The sequence below is a fragment of the Rattus rattus genome, chromosome 9, assembly GCF_011064425.1.
Source record: "Rattus rattus isolate New Zealand chromosome 9, Rrattus_CSIRO_v1, whole genome shotgun sequence".
In the NCBI taxonomy this organism is placed as follows: domain Eukaryota; kingdom Metazoa; phylum Chordata; class Mammalia; order Rodentia; family Muridae; genus Rattus; species Rattus rattus.
Genome location: NC_046162.1, coordinates 2,128,751 through 2,150,277, shown reverse-complemented (window position 1 = coordinate 2,150,277; position 21,527 = coordinate 2,128,751). Strand labels below are relative to the sequence as shown.

At 50.0% G+C, this 21,527-nt stretch overlaps 2 protein-coding genes across 2 annotated transcripts; one reads left to right on the top strand and one right to left on the bottom strand.

The window, feature by feature from the left end:
- Positions 1–861: 861 nt before the first annotated feature.
- Positions 862–15,397, bottom strand: Hagh (hydroxyacylglutathione hydrolase). The gene is made up of 9 exons (XM_032912719.1): positions 15,242–15,397; positions 12,550–12,725; positions 11,821–11,885; positions 9,086–9,203; positions 8,300–8,408; positions 4,504–4,607; positions 4,106–4,207; positions 1,511–1,590; positions 862–1,119 (listed from the first exon to the last, which is right to left on the bottom strand). Exons 1-9 carry the CDS (start codon positions 15,315–15,317, stop codon positions 1,020–1,022), a joined length of 930 nt encoding a protein of 309 aa, XP_032768610.1. The 5' UTR covers positions 15,318–15,397; the 3' UTR covers positions 862–1,019.
- Positions 15,398–15,558: 161 nt separating this feature from the next.
- Fahd1 (fumarylacetoacetate hydrolase domain containing 1) lies at positions 15,559–17,053 on the top strand. The gene has a single exon (XM_032912718.1). It carries the CDS (start codon positions 15,826–15,828, stop codon positions 16,489–16,491), a length of 666 nt encoding a protein of 221 aa, XP_032768609.1. The 5' UTR covers positions 15,559–15,825; the 3' UTR covers positions 16,492–17,053.
- The last annotated feature ends 4,474 nt before the right edge of the window (positions 17,054–21,527 follow it).

The following is a 21,527-nucleotide window of genomic DNA, read 5'->3' as shown; positions in this document are numbered from 1 at the left end:
AGTCTCTTATACTAAAGTTCTCCTAAACACTCGGTGTCCTGTAAAGCTAATGGCTGGGGGAGGAAAAACCTTGAGTCCATAGCCAGTTGGTCGGAAGTAAAGGTGACTTGAGCTCTACATGTGTGACTGGGGGCGAGGTGAGGGCAAGTTGTGTCCTAAACCTTGGGATCTCACTGCTCAGGCTGCAGCCATCAGGACGCAGGGCAGCGATGAGAAGGAAGACAGACAGCATGGCTGGTGAACGGTGGGTGCCACACTGCAGCTGTGTCTCCCTGGCCTGAGCTGCACCCCAAATCCAATCCCAGAGTTCCCCATTCTGAGGTGAATGGCTGGCGGGGTGCTCAGGAATGACTGCAGGAGCACCTGAACCACTGTGTGTCCCTGGCAATGAATAATTATAAAGCTCAAGTAACTGGCAGAGGACAGGCCATCTCGTGGTCAGAGCATGACCAGGAGACGGTCACCTCGAGCAAGCCACCAGAGTCCAGGAACAAAAGACGCACTTCCACAGGAATTACAGTACGGGAGTGAAAAGGCTGTGACACAACCTGTTCTCAAGGACTTGAGTCCACTCACACTGGCACAGAAGCAATCTTGTGAAAATGCTAACACAGACACACACAGGTACTAATTCCTGGAAGTGGTTGTCACCCATGAGGCTCGTTGAAAAGGGAAGAAGAGCCCAGAAAGGTGCCAGCCATCTCCTTTCCAAAGAGCTAGGATGCCAAGGGGCCTACCCAGACTCAGCCCCTCCCAGAGCAAGCACCACTCGAACAAACTGGAACCAACTGGATGTCATGGGACCATAGGACCCTGAGGTTACAGATCTGTAGAGACAGAGGCAATACAGAGTCCAGAGGCAGAGGTTATGGGAATAAATACTTTAAACCTTTTTCTCTTATAAATATGCATTAGAACATTTGATAACACAAGCTAAGGGCTCTGAATTAACTTAAAATTAGACTAGGTCCTGCTTTAGCAGCAGGACAGTCAGTTAAAAGTCCCTGTCCCTGTGTTCCTCAGTCCCGAGGCACCTTGAACTGGTCTTTCTCCCTGCGGATGGCCCTCATGGTGGTCACAGGGTCGGTCTCTCCAGCGTGCTGCTGCACGGTCTTCTCCCTGTGGAGGCGAGAGACCATAGCCAAGAGCCTGGGACACCCTTATGCAGAAAACCGCTAGGACTAAGCAAGTTTAGCAGCTGCCCCAGGTACACAGGTGGGAGCCACCACTGCCTACCCAGCCCAGAGGCCCAAGAGCTTCAAGGACCCTAAGGAAGCCCCGTGAAGTCACTCCCCGGTGGGTCCTGGTCCTCACATCCTTGTAAGATGCCAGGGAAATCACCTCACATTTCTAGGACACAGCTTGCCTCTTGGGTACACTTAGGAAAGCTAGGGTGTGAGGGTCAGGCCTGCTCATTTCAGAATGGGCTCAGCCCTGGTTCATCTCGTGTCATAAACCATGAGCTCCCACAGGAGGGTGCAGCTGAGAGAGGGCCCCCCCACCAACTTACTTCACTCTCATGAAGGGGTTGTAAGTGAACTCCTCTGCCAGGGTGGATGGCACCGTGGGCTCCCCGATGGCACTCTTCTCCTGTAAAAGATACCACTGTCACATAGGGACAACTGTCACATAGGGACAACTGTCACATAGGAACCAATGGTTCCCACCTTTCAAATACCTTAGTGAGCTAAAATCCCAAGTCTATCCTAGGTGGCACAGCAAGAGCAGACAGGGCAGACAAGTGGGGTTCTGGATGCTTTGAGTAAGGCTGGGCTCATGGAAGGGGCTAGCAGTGGTCTTGGTGTCCCCAAGGGTCAACTGCTGCACTACTGTGCCAGCCCTGTCTCTATGCTGCCTCTGCCGGGTAGGTGAGTCCTGTCTTCATTACTGTGAGTTTTATGTTCCACACAACAAAAACAAAAGCAAAGCTAGCAAGCCCCCCAACAACAAAAGCAGCATGGTGGGGGAGCAGTGACTTGGGCTCCCAGCACAGGATGAGAGGGGCTGACTCCCCATGCCAGGAGCTCCCAGGAAATACCTGGGGAGTGGCCAAGCAGTGAAGAACTGGAGGGCACTGCGACTACCTCACATGGACAGCCTTGCTCCTGAGTGTCACAGACCATGGCAGAGACGACGCTAACAGAGCTAAACCAAAGTTGAGGCATTCATAAGTGCAGGGGTCTGAAGCTCTTGTCCGACTATTGTTGGGCAATGTGGAGGCCTCAGGGACAGAGCTGGGACAGGAGCTGCAGCCCCCCACACGAACCTCCCTCAATGCCAGGAGACATAAAGCCAAGGGTTATAAAAAAGGCTGGAAACACCAATACTCGTTAACATGCAAAGCATCAGGAACTACAGGTGTCCAGAGGGAAACATTAAACAGCAGGATCGATTTTCCAGTTTTGAAAATCAGTTCTAGAGTTAAACATACATTTGGCTAATAAGGTTCAGCAAGTCCAATTTTAAACAACTATGAGCACAAACAAACAAACAAACAAACAAACAAACGGCAAGAACAAGAAGATGTACACAGCACGCACAGCCCTTTACTCATGACTCAGAAGCACACAGAGGGTTCACCCACAGCTGACGGATGAACTCCTGGAGTGAGCCATGTGACACAGGGTGAGTGGGAGCTGGAGAAGCGAGGAAGAGCCTATGGTTCTGTTATAGAACCACCTAGAAGGGCAGCTGAGTGCTAGAAAACAGGGCACCTGCCAACGAAGGGTGCTGTGAGTCAAGGATGACTTGTTGGGGAGGGGTTGGAGAGGTGGCTCAGTGGTTAGGAGCACCAGCTGCTCTTGCAAAGGATCCAGGTTCAGTTCCCAGCACCCGCATGGGAACCCTCAAGTACCTTTAACTCCAATTTCAGGGGCTCTGGCGTCCTCTTCTGGCCTCCATGGGCACCAGTCATGCATGTGATACACATAGGTACATGCAGGTAAAACATTCATATATGAAAAATCTAAATAAATCTTTTAAAAAGTGCCTTCCAGAGGCATCCAGCAGTGCTGCCAGCTCGAGTATGGCAGGGATATGTGGGTGTGCACTGTCAAAAGTTCATCTAACTACAGGTTCATTCAAGACACTCGCATGCGTGTAAGTTACCCTCAAAGTCGCTTGTCTGGCATTGTGAGGCCCTGGGTTTGGTCCCCAGCACCAAGGGAAATAAGGAAACAAAGTAAGTTGCAGAATGGTATCACAGTATGGACAGTGTGCACACAGTGGGGCTTTATGAGGATATTGAATGTATACGTAGGATAAATCCGGCATGATATGATTAACTAACTGGGGGTTTATTTTTCTGAGGTGATGGCTTTGACGCACTGCTCAGGTGGGCCTTGAACTTGCAGCATTGACCCCTTCGGTCTCTTAAGTAGATTAGATATGGGCCACTGCCTGCACCTGACTCAGTATTTGAATTCTTTGCTGTTCTGAGATGGCACGTACCCCAGACTAGCTAAGAACACACAAAGTAGCTGAGACTAGTCTGGAACTCCTGACTCTCTTGCACACGCAGTCTCCCAGGGCTGGGATTGCAGGTAAGCCAAACTTTCTAGGGCTACCTTGTGACCCCTTCCCTGTGTGGAAAGCTGCTGGATAGAGTGTTCATTTTAAACAGTGGCACAGCGGACTCAAGGACACAAGGGAGAGCCCTTCTTGAGCTCGGCAGACGGACGCTGCAGCCCCCAGGTGTGCACAGCTCACCAACAACGTCTACAGGGAATGACCGGAAGGCAGGGCCTGGTTTCAAGCAGCGCTCTCAGCCCCTGCCTTGGGCTCACTGGTGCTATCTCGGAGGTAAACCCCTCAGATGAGGATCTGACAGCGGAAGCAGGTTCTTCACCTGGGGTCTGGCTGACTCACGGCTCAGTATGTGTGGAGCAGGGCTGGACCCTGAAGCCTGGGCCTCTTGTGCTAAGATGCAGAGTCTGAGGCCCGCACTGTGCTCTTCAGTTAGATTTTACTGCAGTGACCAGCACTGAGCTGTGACACCTGCTTCCACCTGCTGTCCAGGCCATGCTGTGTGTCCGCATCCAGGCCCTTGGAAAGGTCTGTGCCATGACAGGACCCTAAGCCATGCTCTGGGATTTCACCCACTCACCTTGGCCCAGGCCAGTTTCTCTTGAACGGCGGTATTGCCGGGCTCCACATGGCGCGCAAACTTAAGGTTGTTTACGGTGTATTCATGGCCACAGTAGACTTTCTGAAGAAAAAGCCAACACAGGGCCATGTCATGTCTTAGCCTGACTTGGCAGCCCACACCGTGTGTGCACTAGAGGACACTACGAGGCCACACAGAATAAATACTAATAAAAGTCTGTAAGGCTGTGGCTCCGCCCACTTCTCCCCTCAGCTTGGAGCTGAGGCTGGCCAGGGGCTCCACCTCACACAGCCCAGCCGGGAAAGCAGGGACAGCTCTTGGGCCTGAAAGTGGGTCCAGCAGGCAGCAGCTTTGCCCCTGGGGCATGCGGGGCCTTTGGGAAAGGAGGCACTGCCTACTGTGTCTGGAGGAAGCCGGCCTAAGACTTCAAGCAGCGCCTTGTACATCTCGTCTGCGGTTCCCTCATAGAACTTCCCACAGCCAGCAACAAACAATGTGTCACCTGAAAAGGCACAGCGACAGTGTCTCAGGGTCAGCTCACACATCTGCACTTGGAGCTAAGCCCCAAACTTATGGACAGACACCAGAGCACCACAGCCCCCACCCTGCACCCATACACCAAAAGGCATCTTTACCCACAGTGGCACAAGGCTGTGCACAGAGCCCCATCCTGTCAGTTTCAACCATAGCCACTGACCCACTGTTTGGGGTTGAAACCCAGGGTACCCTGACCCACCTTCAGTGCCTCAGTCCCACCGTAGCTGAAATCACCACAAACCCAGTCCATGTCCCACCTCTCAGCAGCCCTCCCTGGGCCCTTCCTAGATTGGATGCCCCCCTTCTCCTGGCATCCATGTTTAACCCTCTTCCTCCTTTTGCTGAGAATATCTGAGGCATTCCTTTCCCGATCCCCAGACTAGCACTGCTCTGGGTCTCACCCCAGCATCGGTAGGACAAGCTGGCTGCTTCTGTTCCCTACACTCCACTGGGTTGTCCACTGTGGCCAGCCTGGCTCAGGGCTCTCACGGTGCCGTGGTTCACCTTGACTGCCCTTCCCGGGTACCACACTGCTCCTGAGCCTCCACCTGACAGCCACAAGGAGGGATTCCAAACCCGAAGCCCTAAACTTACCCTCCTAAACACTTTCTGCCAGCCTGTCCCCTGTACTGTCCCCTGTTGTGCCCAGTCTGTCTATCTCTGCCTCGGCAGGCTTTATCCAACATTACAGCTGCAGAAGATGCCTGGTCCTCCCTCCCACCACACCCTTGTGTTGGCTATCCCCACCTCCACTCCCCACTCCTGTACCCCTCAAGTCATCTGGAGTGGGAGCTGCTCGATGTCCTGGGCTACTAAGAGTACATGTCTCATCTCCAGCTCTCACTGCTGATGCCAAAGCTTGCCCAGCAAACCTCGCTACGGCGAAACCCTCATCGCAGGCAGACCAGGTGCTGCCACCATCAGTCATGGAAGGTGCAGGACATCATGGGGCCTACATCCTGTAGCACCCACCATGGCACCCAGCACCTTCTGTTAGAGGAGAGTCATGAGAGACCCAGCTCTAAGCTCAGCTAAGTGATACCACACCTGCCTAATATATGGGCCTTGGCCTCCATCACTGTCAATGTAGAACGGGGATGAGGAGATTGGTTTGCGGAAAATGCTTGCCTTGCAGGCATCAGGAACGGAGCCTCATGCCCAGCTTCATGTAAGAACCCAAGCATGCTGGCTGGCTCACCCTGCCTGGAAAGGCTCTGGGCTGCTAAGAGAAATCCACCCCCATCCCCGACCACGACAAAGTAGGCAGTGTTGTCCTGGGCTCTTCTCTGTTGATGTGGACTCTAACTCAGAAAGGGCAGGATTAACTCCATCTGACAGCTCCCAGGAAGGGAAGTCGGGGCAGGACCCTGGAAGCAGGAAGTGAAGCGGAGACCATGAAGGACAACTGCTCACTGGCTTGCTCGGCTTGCTTTCTCAGAGAAGCCAGGACACCATGTCTGCCTGGACCCACCCACAATTGTTAATCAAGGAAATTCCCCACTGCCTTGCCGATCTAATGGAGGCGTTTTTTCTCAATTGAGGTTTTTTTTCTTCCCAGAAGACTATAATTTGTGTCAAATTGACAAAAAATTAACCAATACAAGTGTACCTGGGGAATGACAGCCAACACACACACCACATACTACACACACATCACATACTACACATACACACCACATACTACACACGCACACACACACACATCACATATCACACACACACCACACACCACACACACACCACACACCCCTTCTCCCAAGGCTGGCATGTCCTGATGTCCCATTATCAGCCCAGGATACCCCGGAAGGGAGGCGCTGCCATCTGCTCTTACAGACACTGACACAGAGGCTGTTGCAGGGCACACAGCCATGCCAGCAGGAGTGGGCCCGCTGCATCTACACCTCAGTTAACCGTGATGGTCACAAGCTGAGGACCATATGATTATCAGCATTTTACCACAGCAGTACTGCAGTTCAGAAAACCCCAACCAAAGCCACCAACCACAACCGAGCATGAGCGCACAGAGGCGCCATAGAGAGCTACAGCTCTCTACTTTATAGAGCAGTTCTCAACCTGTGGATCGTGACCCCAGGGTCATGTGGGTCACATATCATATATCCTGCATATTAGATATTTATGCTGAGACTCATAAGAGCTTCAAATTACAGTTATGAAGTAGCAATGAAAATAATTTTATCGTTGGGTGGTCACCATAGTATGAAAGGGTTACAGCATTAGGAAGGTTGAGAACCAGTGCTACGCAGGGTGGAGGTGAACCCAGGGCCTGAACATGAACCACCGAATGCCATGATAGAGACAGGAAAATCGGGCCAGGCATGCTGGCTCCCACTGTAATCCCCACAACCCAGGAAGCTAAGGCAGGAGGATGGCAACGAGTTCCAGGACAGCCTGGGCTACACAGACCCTGTCTAAAACCAAAATCGAACACAAAAACCTTGGCATTCTGTACCGTGTTTAAAACAGGTTGGGGTTCCTGAGCAATTCCATGTTTCCCAAGGGAATCTGAGTCCCCACCCAACTTCTCCTGCCTAAAAGCCCTGCTGCGACCTCATTAAGGACAGGCAGACATGTTCTCCAGCTAGGCTCTGCACCCCAGTAGCTGCCACGGGATGGAACTGCGTCATCATGCAATGTATCACAACAGTAGGAGCCAGGCCCCAGGCCCTAGTCCCCAGAGCCCTGCCCACGCTGGCCCCCTGCTCCCACCCCACACGGTCCCCTGCCCACGCTGGCCCCCTGCTCCCACCCCACACGGTCCCCTGCCCACGCTGGCCCCCTGCTCCCACCCCACGTGGTCCCCTGCCCATGCTGGCCCCCTGCTCCCACCCCACGCGGTCCCCTGCCCACGCTGGCCCCCTGCTCCCACCCCACACGGTCCCCTGCCCATGCTGGCCCCCTGCTCCCACCCCACGCAGTCCCCTGCCCACACTGGTCCCAGCTCCCCGCCCTCAGGAGGCCCAAGCTGTTCAGCGCTGTTGTCTCGAGGTTGTTTCACCTCACAGGCTCCCAATCAGCACCAGCACTGACTCCTTTTTTCTTCAAATATGGCACATTCCTCTGATTTCTGGACAAAGCTCTGCTGTACTAAGTGTGAACGCACACATTGCTCCAGGGTCTGACTTAGCCTCATGAACCTCTCACTGCAAAGTCAGGCTTCTGGCTCTGCAGGGTCACTGGGTTCATGTCACCCAAGCTAGGGTGGGGGTACTACCCTGTGCTGGCCTAGCCCAGACCACAGGACCCTCTGCAAGGCTTCAGGAAGGCATCTTGGAACCCCTGGGGTCTTCCTCAGAACCCCTCCAACTCATGCCTATCTGTTGGCTGCTAGAGGGTAAGGGTTGAGTTGGCATAGAGGGGTGAACACCACAAACAGAGTGTCCCCCTCAGACTCCTGCTGCAGCAGCCAGGTACACAGCAGCCTACACTCAACTCCGAGAGTTCCTTTGCACTCTGGTTTGAAGCAAACCCCAGGCTCCATCGTGGTGGCTGTGGCTTCCTTATGTGGGACGTGGGGCTGGAGAAGATGCGGCTCCTGCTAGGTCAGACAGGGAATACCCTGCTTCTCTACACAGGGGTTTTCCTCACATAACCAACGCCAAGGAGTCTTCACAGAGACCTCCCAGCCTCCCCACTCACCTGTGAACACAGCAGAAGGCTCTGAGCTACCAGGCTTGCTCACAAAGTAACAGATGTGCCCTGAAGTATGGCAGGGTGTTGACAGACATTTGACACTGAGAGACCCCACCTGAAATAGAAGTCCGGGGTGAGCCCGGCCACCAGGAACCTTTTTAGACCATTGCCAGTGACATCATTGCTGGCTCTTGATGACCTGCCCCTTCCTGACCACCCGGATATGCTCAGCCCAGGATCTGTCTGTATTCTAGACACTTGCAGAGCAGCCCAGGCCTGTAGCCGGCCACTGGACACAGACAAGGAGGGGCCAAGGATCTCTGCTATCTCAGCCTAGCAGGTACAGATGCTCAGGGGTGTGTGCTCAAGGATAAAACCAAAACCCGCCTATTTTGTTTCTGCCTCCATAACTGAATCAAATCAAAACCAGGCATTTCCCCACAAAGGATACTTCTCTTCTGACCCACCCCACTCCCCGCTCTTTAAGGGTTCAAACCTAAAGCTGACCCAGCAATGCAAACACACAGAGACTCAGAAAGGAATATGCTCCTCCACCATATCCAAGAAATCGCAAAGATCCAGAGGGCCTCCGTAAGGTCTCTGGGCCACTCTGTGCCCTTCCCCAGTTCCAGTCACACACTGCAGCTGACTTCTCACTATGCTCAAACAGAGGGACCGGTCAAGCGATGCTGAAGCAGGCCCTTGCCAGCCAGCTGCTCTCCAAATGATGTCTGGGGACCCCTGCATCCTGCCAGGATGTCTCCAGCGCTCTCCCGATGGCTTGATACATACCTGCAGTGTGGAAAGGTGTGTGACCTTGTGGGTCAAGGCCCCAATGCGGTCATCACCTCCATAAACCTTCAGCCCAGGTTCCAGCTTCACCAACTTCTCGTTCCCACCAGCATGGTCCCTAGAAGTCAAACAGGAGGCCCGGGATGAGCTGCTGAAGTGAAACGGGCCACTCGCTTGCCTTCAACCCTCAACCAAATGCACTTTTCACTCTGCCTCTATGTCTTCCAGGAGAAACAGGCAGCAGCCAGGAACCACTTTTTACCTGCCATTTGGCAGCACTGAAAACAACTTTCACACAGCCAGAGAGTCCCAGGCCTGGTTTCACATGGTGTGGGGCGCAGGAAATCACTAGGAGAGCTCCCAGTTGCACAGAAGCCTCTGAAGGGTTGGGAACCAGGGTGGGGATTTGGGGTGTGGAGTTTCCTCAGGTAATCCTAATGTACAACCCAGTTTGGGCCAGCGCTTGGCAAAGGCTATGCTGGGAACTTCTAGAAGCACGCCACCGCCCACCTGGGGGAGATGTGTGTGCAGGTAGTGCTCAGGACAGCCAGGGTGGAGGCCCCTCCTGGGCCACCCCAGGGTCCTTTACAAAAGACAGCAGCAGGGAGCAGGGCCGTGATCACGGGCACAGCTAGGAATATCCCACCCACACTGCGAATCATCTTCAGCTCCAAGATGAGGAATGGAAACACCTATGTCCTGTCACCCCTTGGCTGCGTTACTCCATAGTTAAGCAACCCATGAAGCAGCAGGCCTCTCGGTAACAGGAAGGAACACGCGGCCCAGCCCTCTGCTCCACTGCCTCCAGGGCAGAGGCCACACGGGCCAGGATGCACCATGGCCTCATCACCTAAAAATGTCACTGTCAATAAGCAATAACACAACTTGACAGTCATGTGAGCCACAGGCCAAACCTGAGGCCTAGCCTTGGGCTTGATGGGGACATAAATGAGAGAAGGTGATAGAAAAATCCAGAATCCTCCACATTATCAGAAAGAGGCACCAGAAGTAATAGTTACTGAGGTGGAAGAGAGAATGCAGAGTGTGGGAAGGGTTTGATGGCTGCGAGGCAGCTCCCACCAGATCCCCAAAGGTGGACGCATCAGCAACAGGGAGCCCAGGGGAAGGAGCCTGAAAAACAGAGCCATGCTGAGTAGCACAGGCGAAGACTAAGGCTAAACTCCCTGTCCCCAGGAGCCTCGGACCTCAGAGGCTTGGCCATGAGACCCACTAAAGCAGTGACAAAGACAGAGTGACAGAAAGGCACAAGTCAAGCTTTGCCTACATCATAGAAATCACTAGGAGTTCCTGGGGCAGCACCAAAGAGAAAGGCTCTGGCTTTCTCCATGGTGTCATTCAGAAAAGAAAACAAGTACCAGGCAGATGCCTCTTCTACCTTTGCAGACCCTCAAAAGATCTAAAAAGCAGGTTCTAGGCCAGCCAGCGACCCTGGTTCAAAAACAAAAACAAACAAACAAACAAATGAACAAACAAAAACCAAGAAAAGAAGAAAAGCCAGAAATAAGGCTTCGAGCAACACTACCTCAAAGCCGTAAGTTCAAGGCCAGCCTGTGTCATAATGGAATCCCATCTCAAAACTCCAAAACCAAGCCAAGAACAGAAGCCAATCCACCACACTTCTCAGTCTGGAGCTCACTATATGACAAGATTACAGTCTATACAATGACTACAGTCAGTCTTCAGAGCCCCGCTTGCCTCTGTCTCCCCATTTCGCTGGGTTTTGGTTTTACTTGTTAAGAAATACTGATGCCCACCTACTCTTTTTTTTTCCTCTGACATGAAGAGATGCTAATATCATGTTTTTTATTCATTCATTCATTCATTCATTCATTCATTCATTCATTCACTTTACATCCCAATCGCTGTCCCCACTTCTGGTACTCCCTCTCTTCCCTAACATATGCGAAGGCGGCCTCTGGGGGTCTCCTGTGACCAGAGAAGCCTAGCTTTATAGAGACAGCCATGGACACTTGTGTCTGAGGGTGCTGGCCATACCCTCTGCTCCTCTTCACACATCACAAGGACCTTACCTGGAAGTTGCCACATTGGTGGAACCCAGAGGTCATTGGCCCAAGAGAAAGAAGGCAGGAGTAGTGAAATTTTTGGTTTCTTTTGAAAAACATAGACATATTATGTACAGGGCTGTCCACAGCAGGTGACTACGATGTGCCTTGTGCTCTAGCAGAGGTGTCACTTTGCCAGCTATAGATAGTTTCTGTGAGTGTGTGATGTTCGGAATTCTGGGGACTTTTCGGAGAGGACAGAAACGTTAGGGGCCGAGAGGGGGTGTTGCTCTGGGTAGGTTGTTGGTTGGTTGCTGTTGGTCATGGTTTGTTAGTCATGCACAAGGATGAACGAACAGGAAGAAGAAATTATATATTCTGTAGGCTAAGAGATCAAACTTGCCCCAAGGAACTGGATGCCCCTCATCAGCAGGAAGTAATCTAACAACAGTGCCACCCCCTTGCCCTTCTATCTCTCCTCTCTCTCCTATTTGGTGCTACTAGTGTCAGGGAGCTGAAAGGGTGGAAGGAAAGGGGTGGAGGGTGGTAGCAAGAAGAACCCACAAAATAGCCAAAAGGCAAGACACAGGCGGGAGTTTTGGCGCGTTCTCTGAATCCTGCCTGCTCAAGGGTCTGCCCTGTCTAAGTACAGTGACTTCCCAGGTGAATGACAGGCCCCACCCGCAGGTACATCGCAGGCTGAGCACTTACCAGTGGTGGTGAGTGGTGAGCACTGTGGTCAGTTTCACACGGTGCTTTTTCACAGTCTCTATAACCTACAGCCACAGGGAAGGCAGAATGAAGGCTGGTCACACTTCTGGGCCTGGCTCGCCTGCCTGCAGAGTGGGTGCCCAGCCCTCTTCCCACCTCTGCTGACTACCACACTCCAGACAACAGGCAGAAAAGTTTTCCCTTTTTCCATCAACTCATATCGTCCATAACCTACCCTAGCCCCAGTCGCTCTGACTGAAGTCACCCACAGCTCCCGGGGCAGATGCATGGAAGATGAGGCAGAAGGAAGGACTCACATACATCAGGGCACACGGGTTTAAAAATGTGTATCAGGCTTGCCAAAACAGCCCGAGTTCTCCTGTGCCCTTCTTACCACCCCACTTACCAGTGACTAGACAACTTTGTTTTTGTTGTTTTGCTTTTTTGCCTTTTTTTTTTTTTTTTTTTTTTTTTTAGAAAGGATTTTTCTGTGTAGCCTTGGCTGACCTGGAACTTGCTCTGTAGACCAGGCTGGCCAGAACTCAGAGATCTGCCTGCCTCTGCCTCCTGGGATTAAAGGTGTGCACCACCACAGCCAGCTGACGACTGAATGAACTAATGCCCACCTAGCCTCCACAAGGCCATAAAGGCTCTGTGGTCGTAACCTATGTGGATGAGAACTGGATATTGGGTGGCAGGGTGCAGGTAGCCAGAAAGAGGCACACGCACCTTCTGTGGCTGCACTGGGTCCACAACGGCGGCCTCCTTGGTGTCCTCATCAATGATCAGGTACATGTAGTTGTCAGTCAGGGCAGGCAGTAGTTCGATCTTCATCATGTCTTGCTGCACGGTCAGATTCTTCCTGAAGTCTGTGTGACAGAGAGAGAGGCCCAGCAGAGCCTGACCTGAGGAGACACACGGGAGGAGCCTCAGGCCAGAGTGGCCACGTCCCTTGCACCCCACGGCTCAACAGCTGCCTTTCTCCATCCTCCAGGAAAGCAAAGACCAAGTAAGTCACCCAGTCTCAGGTACAGAATTGTTATTTTGGGGGTTTTTTTGGGTAGTGAGGGGAGAGGTACATTTTAGGTTTGGGGTTTGTCTGATTGATTTTTTTTTTTTTTTAGATTTATTTCTTTTATGTATATAAGTACATTGTCGCTGTCTTCAGACACACCAGAAGAGGGCATCGGATCCCATTACAGATGGTGGTGAGTCACCATGTGGTTGCTGGGAATTGAACTCAGGACCTTTGGAAGAGGAGTCAGTGTTCTTTTTTTTTTTTTTTTTTTTTTTGGGGGGTTCTTTTTTTCCGGAGCTGGGGACCGAACCCAGGGCCTTGCAATTCCTAGGCAAGCGCTCTACCACTGAGCTAAATCCCCAACCCCGGAGTCAGTGTTGTTAACCACTAAGCCATCTCTCCACTAATTAGTTTTTTTTTTTTTAAATAGATCTTGCTCTATATCCCTTTCTAGACCAAAATTGACCATGTAGCCCAGGCTGGCCTTAAATTCAGCAATCCTCTGTCTCAGCCTCTTTATATATATTATATTTATATATATATTATATCTGCAGTGGAAGGAACAGAACCGCATGGACTCCGACATTTAACACAAATGATCTACGCCTCAGCCTAGACTTGGGATCATTTCCTCTCAAGAATTCTTACAGGCTGTGCTCCCTGCCTGCAGTGTGACTCAAGCCTAAAGACAGCAGAGCGTGGCTGCTTCCTCTCCAGTCATGGCCTCTGCACCAACAGAGTTCAAGCCTCTAAGCTTACAGCCCTTCTCAGGCCTTCAGCCAGAGGAGCAAACAGTATTTTCTCAGAATGACAGCATAGAAGAAACTGCTGTTTGGGACTCAAGCTGAAGAACTCAGAACTCATGCGAGGACCGCCCTGGGGTGGGCCAAGGAGGCAGCAAGTGACTGTGGGACAAAACTATACTCCACCCAATGGACAGATGCCAGAACATTTCAGCAGTAAACTCTTCATTCAACCTAAAAGCATATGTGGCCTCCAAAAACCCGTTCTGCCGCAGCTTTATTAAAGAGTGGGGAGACCGGGGTTAGGGATTTAGCTCAGTGGTAGAGCGCTTGCCTAGCAAGCACAAGGCCCTGGGTTCGGTCCCCAGCTCCGAAAAAAAAAAAAAAAAAAAAAAAAAAAAAAAAAAAAAAGGGAGACCACACAAGGTGGTAGAAGACAATGACTCTGACTCTGTCTCTCTTAAAAGGAATTCAGAAAACAACAGCTTTGACCCTGCGGCACATAAAACTATCAACTCTAATGACCAAGGCCAGCAAAACTAACCAAACTGTTCTTTTGTCTGATTTTGTGGTGCTTCGAGTGAAAACCCCAGGCTTTAAGCATTCTAGGGAAGTGCTCTGTCACTGAGTCACAACCCTGACCCCCATTTCTCCTTTTTGGCACAACAGCTGGGCATTTTCCAGACCATTCTTGTGTTCAGCAAAACAAGCATTTCTGTAAGATCGGGTTTCTGTAATATCTGAATTCCTCTAAGCCCTAGCACTATCCAAGCCAATGGACAGGCGGAGGTTGAAAACAGGTGAATACGAGCCTGTTTATGTATTTCCTGGCAAAACACAGCAAACAGTGCATGGATAAAGATCATGTTATTACTAGTGCTCAACCCACTCTAGGTCCGAAGAGAGCCTGACTGCTCTGGAGAAGAGGTGATCACCCCTATGGAAGGAATTCATCACTCCCAGCTCCTTAGTTTGCAACTAGGGACATTCTGCTTGAATTGAGGTCACAGACCTGCACCCTATACTCAAGGCCAAATCCACAGACATGTTTTATTTTCCTCAAACGTCAAAAGACGTTTCAGAGAGTTTCCTCTTCTCACCGGGCGGGCTCCAGGGGTACCAAATGCTGAGCTTCAGACTCCCATGAACGGCTGCTCAGTAGTAACTGTACCCTCGGCTAGCTCTTAAACAGCCTTCAGCAGCGACACTAAGAGGTATCCCTTAAATGAAGAGACCCATACTTCTGGGGTTCTCAACGAGCGGGCTTCTTAGTAAAGATGGTCCACATACTTTCAATCACGATTGTTCCAAAGTTCCCGGCTAGCTGAACTCAGGCTGGCCAGCTCCGGGGCTCTGGCAACGCACTGTCGCCTCATCAGTTAGAGGAGAGGAAAAACTGACTTAGAAACTAAAGTCGCGACCCCAGAACTGGAGTCCGACTCCGGCAGGGAGAGAGCGGGTGCCAGCCCTCTGCCTCGATGCCGGGCCACGAACCCCGCCAGCGCCAGATGCCTATTCCAAGGCCCTCAACACGCCCGGCCCCGCTTCTCGCCCGCCCGGCGGCGCTCAGCACCTGCGCCTGAAGACAGCGAGGGCTCGCCCAACCGACGTCCGGCCTCCGGCACCCGGCCGCGCCGCGTCAGTGCCTAGACACACTTACCCAGACCGCGGCGCGCGCAGGCGACTCCCAGCACTGACAGGCTCCGGAGGCACAGCGACCCGCGACCCAGCACCATGACCCACGGGGTGCACAGCCGGGTCGCGGAGTCCGCAACACCAGCGTCGTGGGCATCAACACTGGCGTTGGCGACTGCAACCAATCAGTGTCTTCCTCGTACTGCTCCCAACCAATCAGCTCCTGGTCTTTACTAAAACGCCGCGCCCTCAATCCAGTAGTGTCCGCCCATAGAGCTCACAGCCAACCAGTGCCTGTCTCGCATCGCCGCGCCGCCCCTAGCCAATCAGTAACTCCTGCCCAAAATGTTCCCTACCTGCCCTGGAAGCCTTGGCTGGGAGACCGGGTCTGGAAGTAGGTGGAGGAGGAGGTGGGAGGCTGAGCGTGCGCCTCCTGGTCTCTCTGGGGCAGTCGCCCGCGCGCCAAGACCTTTCGCTGACCTCAGCGTCCTGCTGCTGCGCAAGGAAGGGCGGGGCCACTGCGGTCTGGACAGCGTCCGAAGGCAGCGAGTCCCCTGGAGGCCGCCGTAGTGCAGAGGAGTCGGTTGTCACGTGACCCACGGTTAGACCATGGCTTCCACCAAGCCGCTGTCTCGCTTCTGGGAGTGGGGCAAGAATATCGTTTGCGTGGGGAGGAACTACGCAGACCACGTCAAGGAGATGCGCAGCACCGTGCTGAGCGAGCCTGTGCTTTTCCTGAAGCCGTCCACCGCGTACGCTCCGGAGGGCTCACCGGTGCTAATGCCCGCTTACTGTCGGAACCTCCACCACGAGGTGGAGTTGGGAGTGCTTCTGGGCAGGCGTGGTGAAGCGGTCCCGGAGGCTGCAGCCATGGACTACGTGGCCGGCTACGCCCTGTGCCTGGATATGACTGCCAGAGATGTGCAGGACGAGTGCAAGAAGAAGGGACTACCGTGGACCCTGGCCAAGAGCTTCACGTCATCCTGTCCGGTCAGCGCCTTCGTGCCCAAGGAGAAGATTCCTGACCCTCATACCCTAACACTGTGGCTCAAGGTCAACGGAGAGCTCAGGCAGGAGGGCAAAACGTCATCTATGATCTTTTCCATCCCCTACATCATCAGCTATGTTTCCAAGATAATAACCTTGGAAGAAGGAGATCTTATCTTGACCGGGACTCCAAAGGGAGTTGGGGCAGTTAAAGAAAATGATGAGATCGAGGCCGGCATAGACGGGGTGGTTAGTATGAGGTTCAAGGTGGAAAGGTCAAAATACTAAGTGTTCTTAACGAGGAGTGCCAAAGGAGAAGGGAGACAGAAGCAAGTGAAGTAAATGACAATCATAATGAAAACTAAAGATTATGTCATTAGATTGCTAGACATGTCAAAAAAGATGGATCCTTAAAAATAAATAACGTGATCTAAAAGAGCTGGGACAGAGGTGGAAATAGGAACAGCCAAGCTAAAGATATCTAATGCTTGCGAAGAGGAGACCGTGTTAAACTAAACTTTGAGAAGTTGTAGTTTTCTTCTCTAAAACTGAACTGAATAAGACTTTTCAATAAATCATTCTGAAGGCTTAGCTCAAGATTTAAAAGCTGCAAAGGAAAGTAATTCATTAATGAGATTAGACATTAGGAAAGCTTTGTACAGAGCACTCCAGTTGATTTTTACTTGGGAAAGTTCCTCCACCCAAAGTCAGATAAAATTTTGTTAAGTGAGCTATTGCTACAGTCCTGCCTTGTTTACTTTGTGTGTATGTGTTGGCTGTGCCTTCTGAGTTTGGACGATAATTTTGTAATCGTTTTCCAAATAAAGACCATTTCTCGTGTCACTTAAAAGTGTACTTCTTTTTCCTAGGGTGGGGAGTACTTCTTCCTTTGGGACTTAGGACCCGGACCTTTGGCTTCCTGAGCACTGTGCTTTACCTTATTAACGACATGAGCCAATCCTTCCACCTCGAGGACACAGGCCCGAGGACACTGGCAGACCTAGGGGTGCTGCATGTGTTCATGCTTGCACCCTTCCTGATAAATGCCTGTCAGGGTGCACAGCACAGCTGTCAAGGCCCAGTGGAGTCTTCTAGAATTAGGCAGTGGCTTCTGCTGAGAGTACATAGGAGCCTGCTGGTCCCTTTAAGAAGGCATGTTAAATCTCTTTAGTAATTTATCTATCCCAACCATAGTTCATTACATACTTCTGTGTATTCTGTGTATTCTGTGTTTTTTAGCAAAGCTATGCCACTGGCATTGTTTTTTTTTTTTTTTTTTTTTTTTTTTTTTTTTGGTTCTTTTTTGGACTGGGGACCAACCTTGGGGCCTTCTGGCATTGTTATTTCTGATGAGGATGCAGACTTAGAGAATAGAACAATTGGCAGAGCCAAGTTGTGTTGAAATTTTCTACTCAGATCAGAACCTGACGTTTTAACCACAGCAAATAAGTAGATATATAAGAAAATTTAAAGCATTTATTCTGTGAGCCCCATGCTTAATTATTTATTATGAGGTCCCATAATGCTATTTAATAAATATGATTTTTTTAAGAGTCTCACTTGTAGCTCAGGATGACCTTGAACTCATGAACCACTTGACCTAAGTTTTCCATTTTTTTTTAATCTTTTAGTAGTTTAATTACTTAGCAGTTAATGTTTATTATAGATGAGTGAGGAATTGTAGGTAAGAAAGAAACATCTACCCAGATTGAGCTGAAGGCAAACATTTGGTATAGATTCTTCCAAATCTGTATATAAATTTTGTTTTAAGAGAATTTGCTTCTGCATCTTTTTTTTAAGGCAGGGTCTCACTATGTAGCTTGTGCTTGCCTGGAACTCATGATGCTCTGCTTGTTTGCCTGAGTGCTGCTGACCACTTCCAGCCTGATGCTTATACTAGCTTTTGGGATTTCCATATCAGTCAGCGTCTCTGCAATATGATTTTCATCCATTGTGAAAGATTCCAGGTTGGCCCTCAGGTTTTAGACATTAGGATTTGCTGGTGGAATCACACACTGTTAATTCTTAATTCCTGTGGCTGGGTTCCCAAAGCCAAAGGGTGTGTTCATACTGCAATGTACTGTTAGTCTTGCGAGCAAGTACAAGGTTCAGATGAGATATATCTACCAAGTTAACAGGCCAGTTAAGCAAGCTGAGGGCAGAAGTTAGTGCCCAGTGTACAGTGGCCAAGGGGTCAATGTCCGCCAAGCAACAGAATGAGCTTTGTCACACACGTCTGACATCAACATCACACACACAAATCCTTCGGTGCAGGAATCAAAAACAATCCAGTTCTCTCAATTCCTGAGCTGCTAAGATAACAGCAAACCCAACACCCAGAAGATACATATCCCTTCACATTATTTTAAACAAACATAACCTATGAAAAAGCTGACGTCAAACTCCCTTCAGTAGATTCAACAACTGTAATTTTCAGATATGGAAAGATGGCCCAGAGGTTGAGAGCACTGTCTGCTCTTCCAGAAGATCCAAGTTCAACCCCAGCAACCCCAAGGCTGCTCACAACTGCCTAACTCCAATCCAAGGGAATCCAACACCGTGTGGTCTCCTTGGGCACTGCATGAACATGGTGCACAGACATATAGGCAGGCAAAACACCCATAAACATAAAATGAAAATTTAAAACAAATTGTTGGCCAGTCATAGTGGTGTACACCTTTAATTCCAGCACTCGGTAGTGTGGTCTATATAGCATGTTTCAGAGCACCCAATAATATATAAACTCTCCAAAAACAAAACAAAGAATGACATCTGCTAGTCACGTGTGAAAATAACTCATAATGCTAGTCTAGGCAGAAGGTGTCTTGACACCTGTTACAGTTATTTGTTTTTGCTTTAAAGCATTGGCCCGCATGCTTTTAATCTCAGCACTCGGGGCAGAAGCAGGTACATCTCTGTGAGTTCAAGGCCAGCCTGGTCTACATAGAGAGTTCCAGACCAGCCAGAGCTACATAGTGAGACCCTGCCTCAAATAGATGGGTAGGTAGTTAGGTAATTAGGTAGGTAGGTAGGTAGGTAGGTAGGTAGGTAGGTAGGTAGATGGATAGATAAGATAGGTAGATAGATAAGATAGACAGACAGACAGAGACAGATGGACAGAGACAGAGACAGACAGACAAGATAGTTAATACACTGGGCATCTATAAAGAGTAAGCAATAAGCCAGTTCCAATTTCACAGGCCCATAGTTCTGACTGCCTTGGGTTTGATCCCAGAATCACATAAACAGAGCATCAGGAACTAGAAAGGGCAGAGAGCAACACCTACGAAGCAGGTGGGAAAGAACTAGAGTGAAACTCAGGGGGTAGATGACTCTAATTGGAGAGAGCACTAAGGTAGTCTGCAGTCATGGTGAACTCTACCTCCTTCAGGGCCTCATCAGGCCTCACTGCTCCTCCTCACAGAAGCCAGAAGAGTCCTGCAAACTTGTGGTCCAAGTTGGAGACAACATCGTTCACAGGTTTTGTTTCTTATGCTTAAAATGTTAGAGACCAGGGAAAGGACAAGCTTTCAAACACAACATTGAGCATTTATTCATTTTTAAAGGGAAAAACAGGGCTATGAAACTCATTAGCTGGTTTACACTTAAAATTTTAGGTACATTTTGTTAACTTGTGTATGAAAAAGAATATACAAATTCAATTCGTACTTGACAAGTACTATGTAGCAATTTCCTCCAAGATAAACCATTCCATCTTTATAGAAGCCCCTTAAGACAAAGGATGTGCTAAAGGGAATTGAAATATTTAGTCCTTCAGAGAAGCTAGTTAAAATCTCAGGAAATAAACAACTCAATAGTTTCAGGAAGTTCCAAAAACTGACTAGATGTATGAGGCCCCTCCTTTCCCAAGCTTATCTGAACAGTAAATACAGCTATGAAATAGACATGCTGAGCTTCTTAGAAGAGTCTCAGATAAGCTGAACTGCCTAAAAGAGGCAGGGACCCCTCTGGCTCCATTAGTTCCTACTCTGAAGGGATTTTTTTCTGTAAGGGGCAATGTTGCTTGAGAAGGTCCTGAAGGAGGCAGGCAGAAATGTCTGGAAGGGACTCAAACTAATCGAGTTGCCTGTAAGAGAGTCTCCAACCAGTCAAACCATCTACAAGTTTTGCAGTGAATTCTGAGGTTCCAGGTTTCATGCAACTTTACCTATGTTGGGGTGGGTTTTTGATGACATAGTTGACTCATTTCTGCTCCAGTAAGTAATTTCATACCTATACTCCTATAAGTAACCTCAATAAAACTCGTTGGCTTATCAAGTTAGATTCTGGTGATATCCGATATTTTGGTCTGTCATCTCTGTTTCCTCTCTGGAATGAGTAGATGTTTGAGGAGTGAGTGTAACATGGCTTGAAAGTTTCAAAATGCCTCTCCCAACTCTACAAACTCTAGCCAAAACCATAGCTACTGTGATAGTTTGCTTCTGTTTAAATAGCTCTCTGAAAGCTGAGTGGTGATAACAGGCACCTTTAATCCTAGCACTAGGGAGGCAGAGGCAGGCAGATCTCTATGAGTTTGAGGCCAGCCTGGTCTACAGAACTAGTTCTAGAACAACCTAGGCTACATAGGGAAACCCTGGCTCCCTAACAAACAAACAAACAAACAAACAGCATAAATAGCTATCTGCTATATCCTGCAACTGTATTATGGCAACTATATTATCAGGTTGGTTTTATATTTCCTTTCAGTATAAACACCAATTGAATGTGCTAAAACTCTAGCTTGTTTTAAAGGGAAAGGAAAATGTAACTATAAGGGTCCCTCAGGCCTCAGGGAACTCTGCAGAAGAGGAGGTGGAAAGACTGTAAAAGCAGAGGGGATGGATGAGACCAAGGAAACCGTATCTTCCAAAAACAATAGTCCTGCTGCAAGTAGAAACTCAGTGAGGCAGCATCTCAGGCCCTTCCAGGTTCAAGGCAGACAGCATCCCAGTGCTGAGGGATGGGACATGGGCTCCCATCCCTACCTGAGAGTCTCTCTCCAATTGACAGCTGCTTGCAAAAGAAAAATTATTTCGTCCAAAGGAGAGTCACTGAGTATGTTAACCCCACTTAAGGGTAGGCCCCATACACTCTGTAGACCAGGCTGGCCTCAAACTCATAGAGATCTGCCTGCCTCTGCCTCCCCAGTGCTAGGATTAAAGGCCGGTGTTATCACCACTCAGATTTGCTTTGATTGCTTGCTTTCTTGTCTAACTGGTCTTTGCTTGTATATATGGTTTTCAATTTGTGTTTTTATGGGGTGTGTGTGTGTGTGTGTGTGTGTGTGTGTGTGTGTTGTGCTTTTTCTGTCTTTTAAAATTCTG

Excerpts from the sequence above, each read along its gene's own strand:
- Fahd1 (XM_032912718.1), top strand. The coding sequence starts at position 15,826 with ATGGCTTCCACCAAGCCGCTGTCTCGCTTCTGGGAGTGGGGCAAGAAT.
- Hagh (XM_032912719.1), bottom strand. The coding sequence starts at position 15,317 with ATGGTGCTGGGTCGCGGGTCGCTGTGCCTCCGGAGCCTGTCAGTGCTG. Across the intron at positions 4,608-8,299 it reads GCCTTCTGCTGTGTTCACAG|GTGACACATTGTTTGTTGCT; the intron begins GTGAGTGGGGAG and ends GTGCCTTTTCAG. Across the intron at positions 1,120-1,510 it reads AACCCCTTCATGAGAGTGAA|GGAGAAGACCGTGCAGCAGC; the intron begins GTAAGTTGGTGG and ends TCGCCTCCACAG.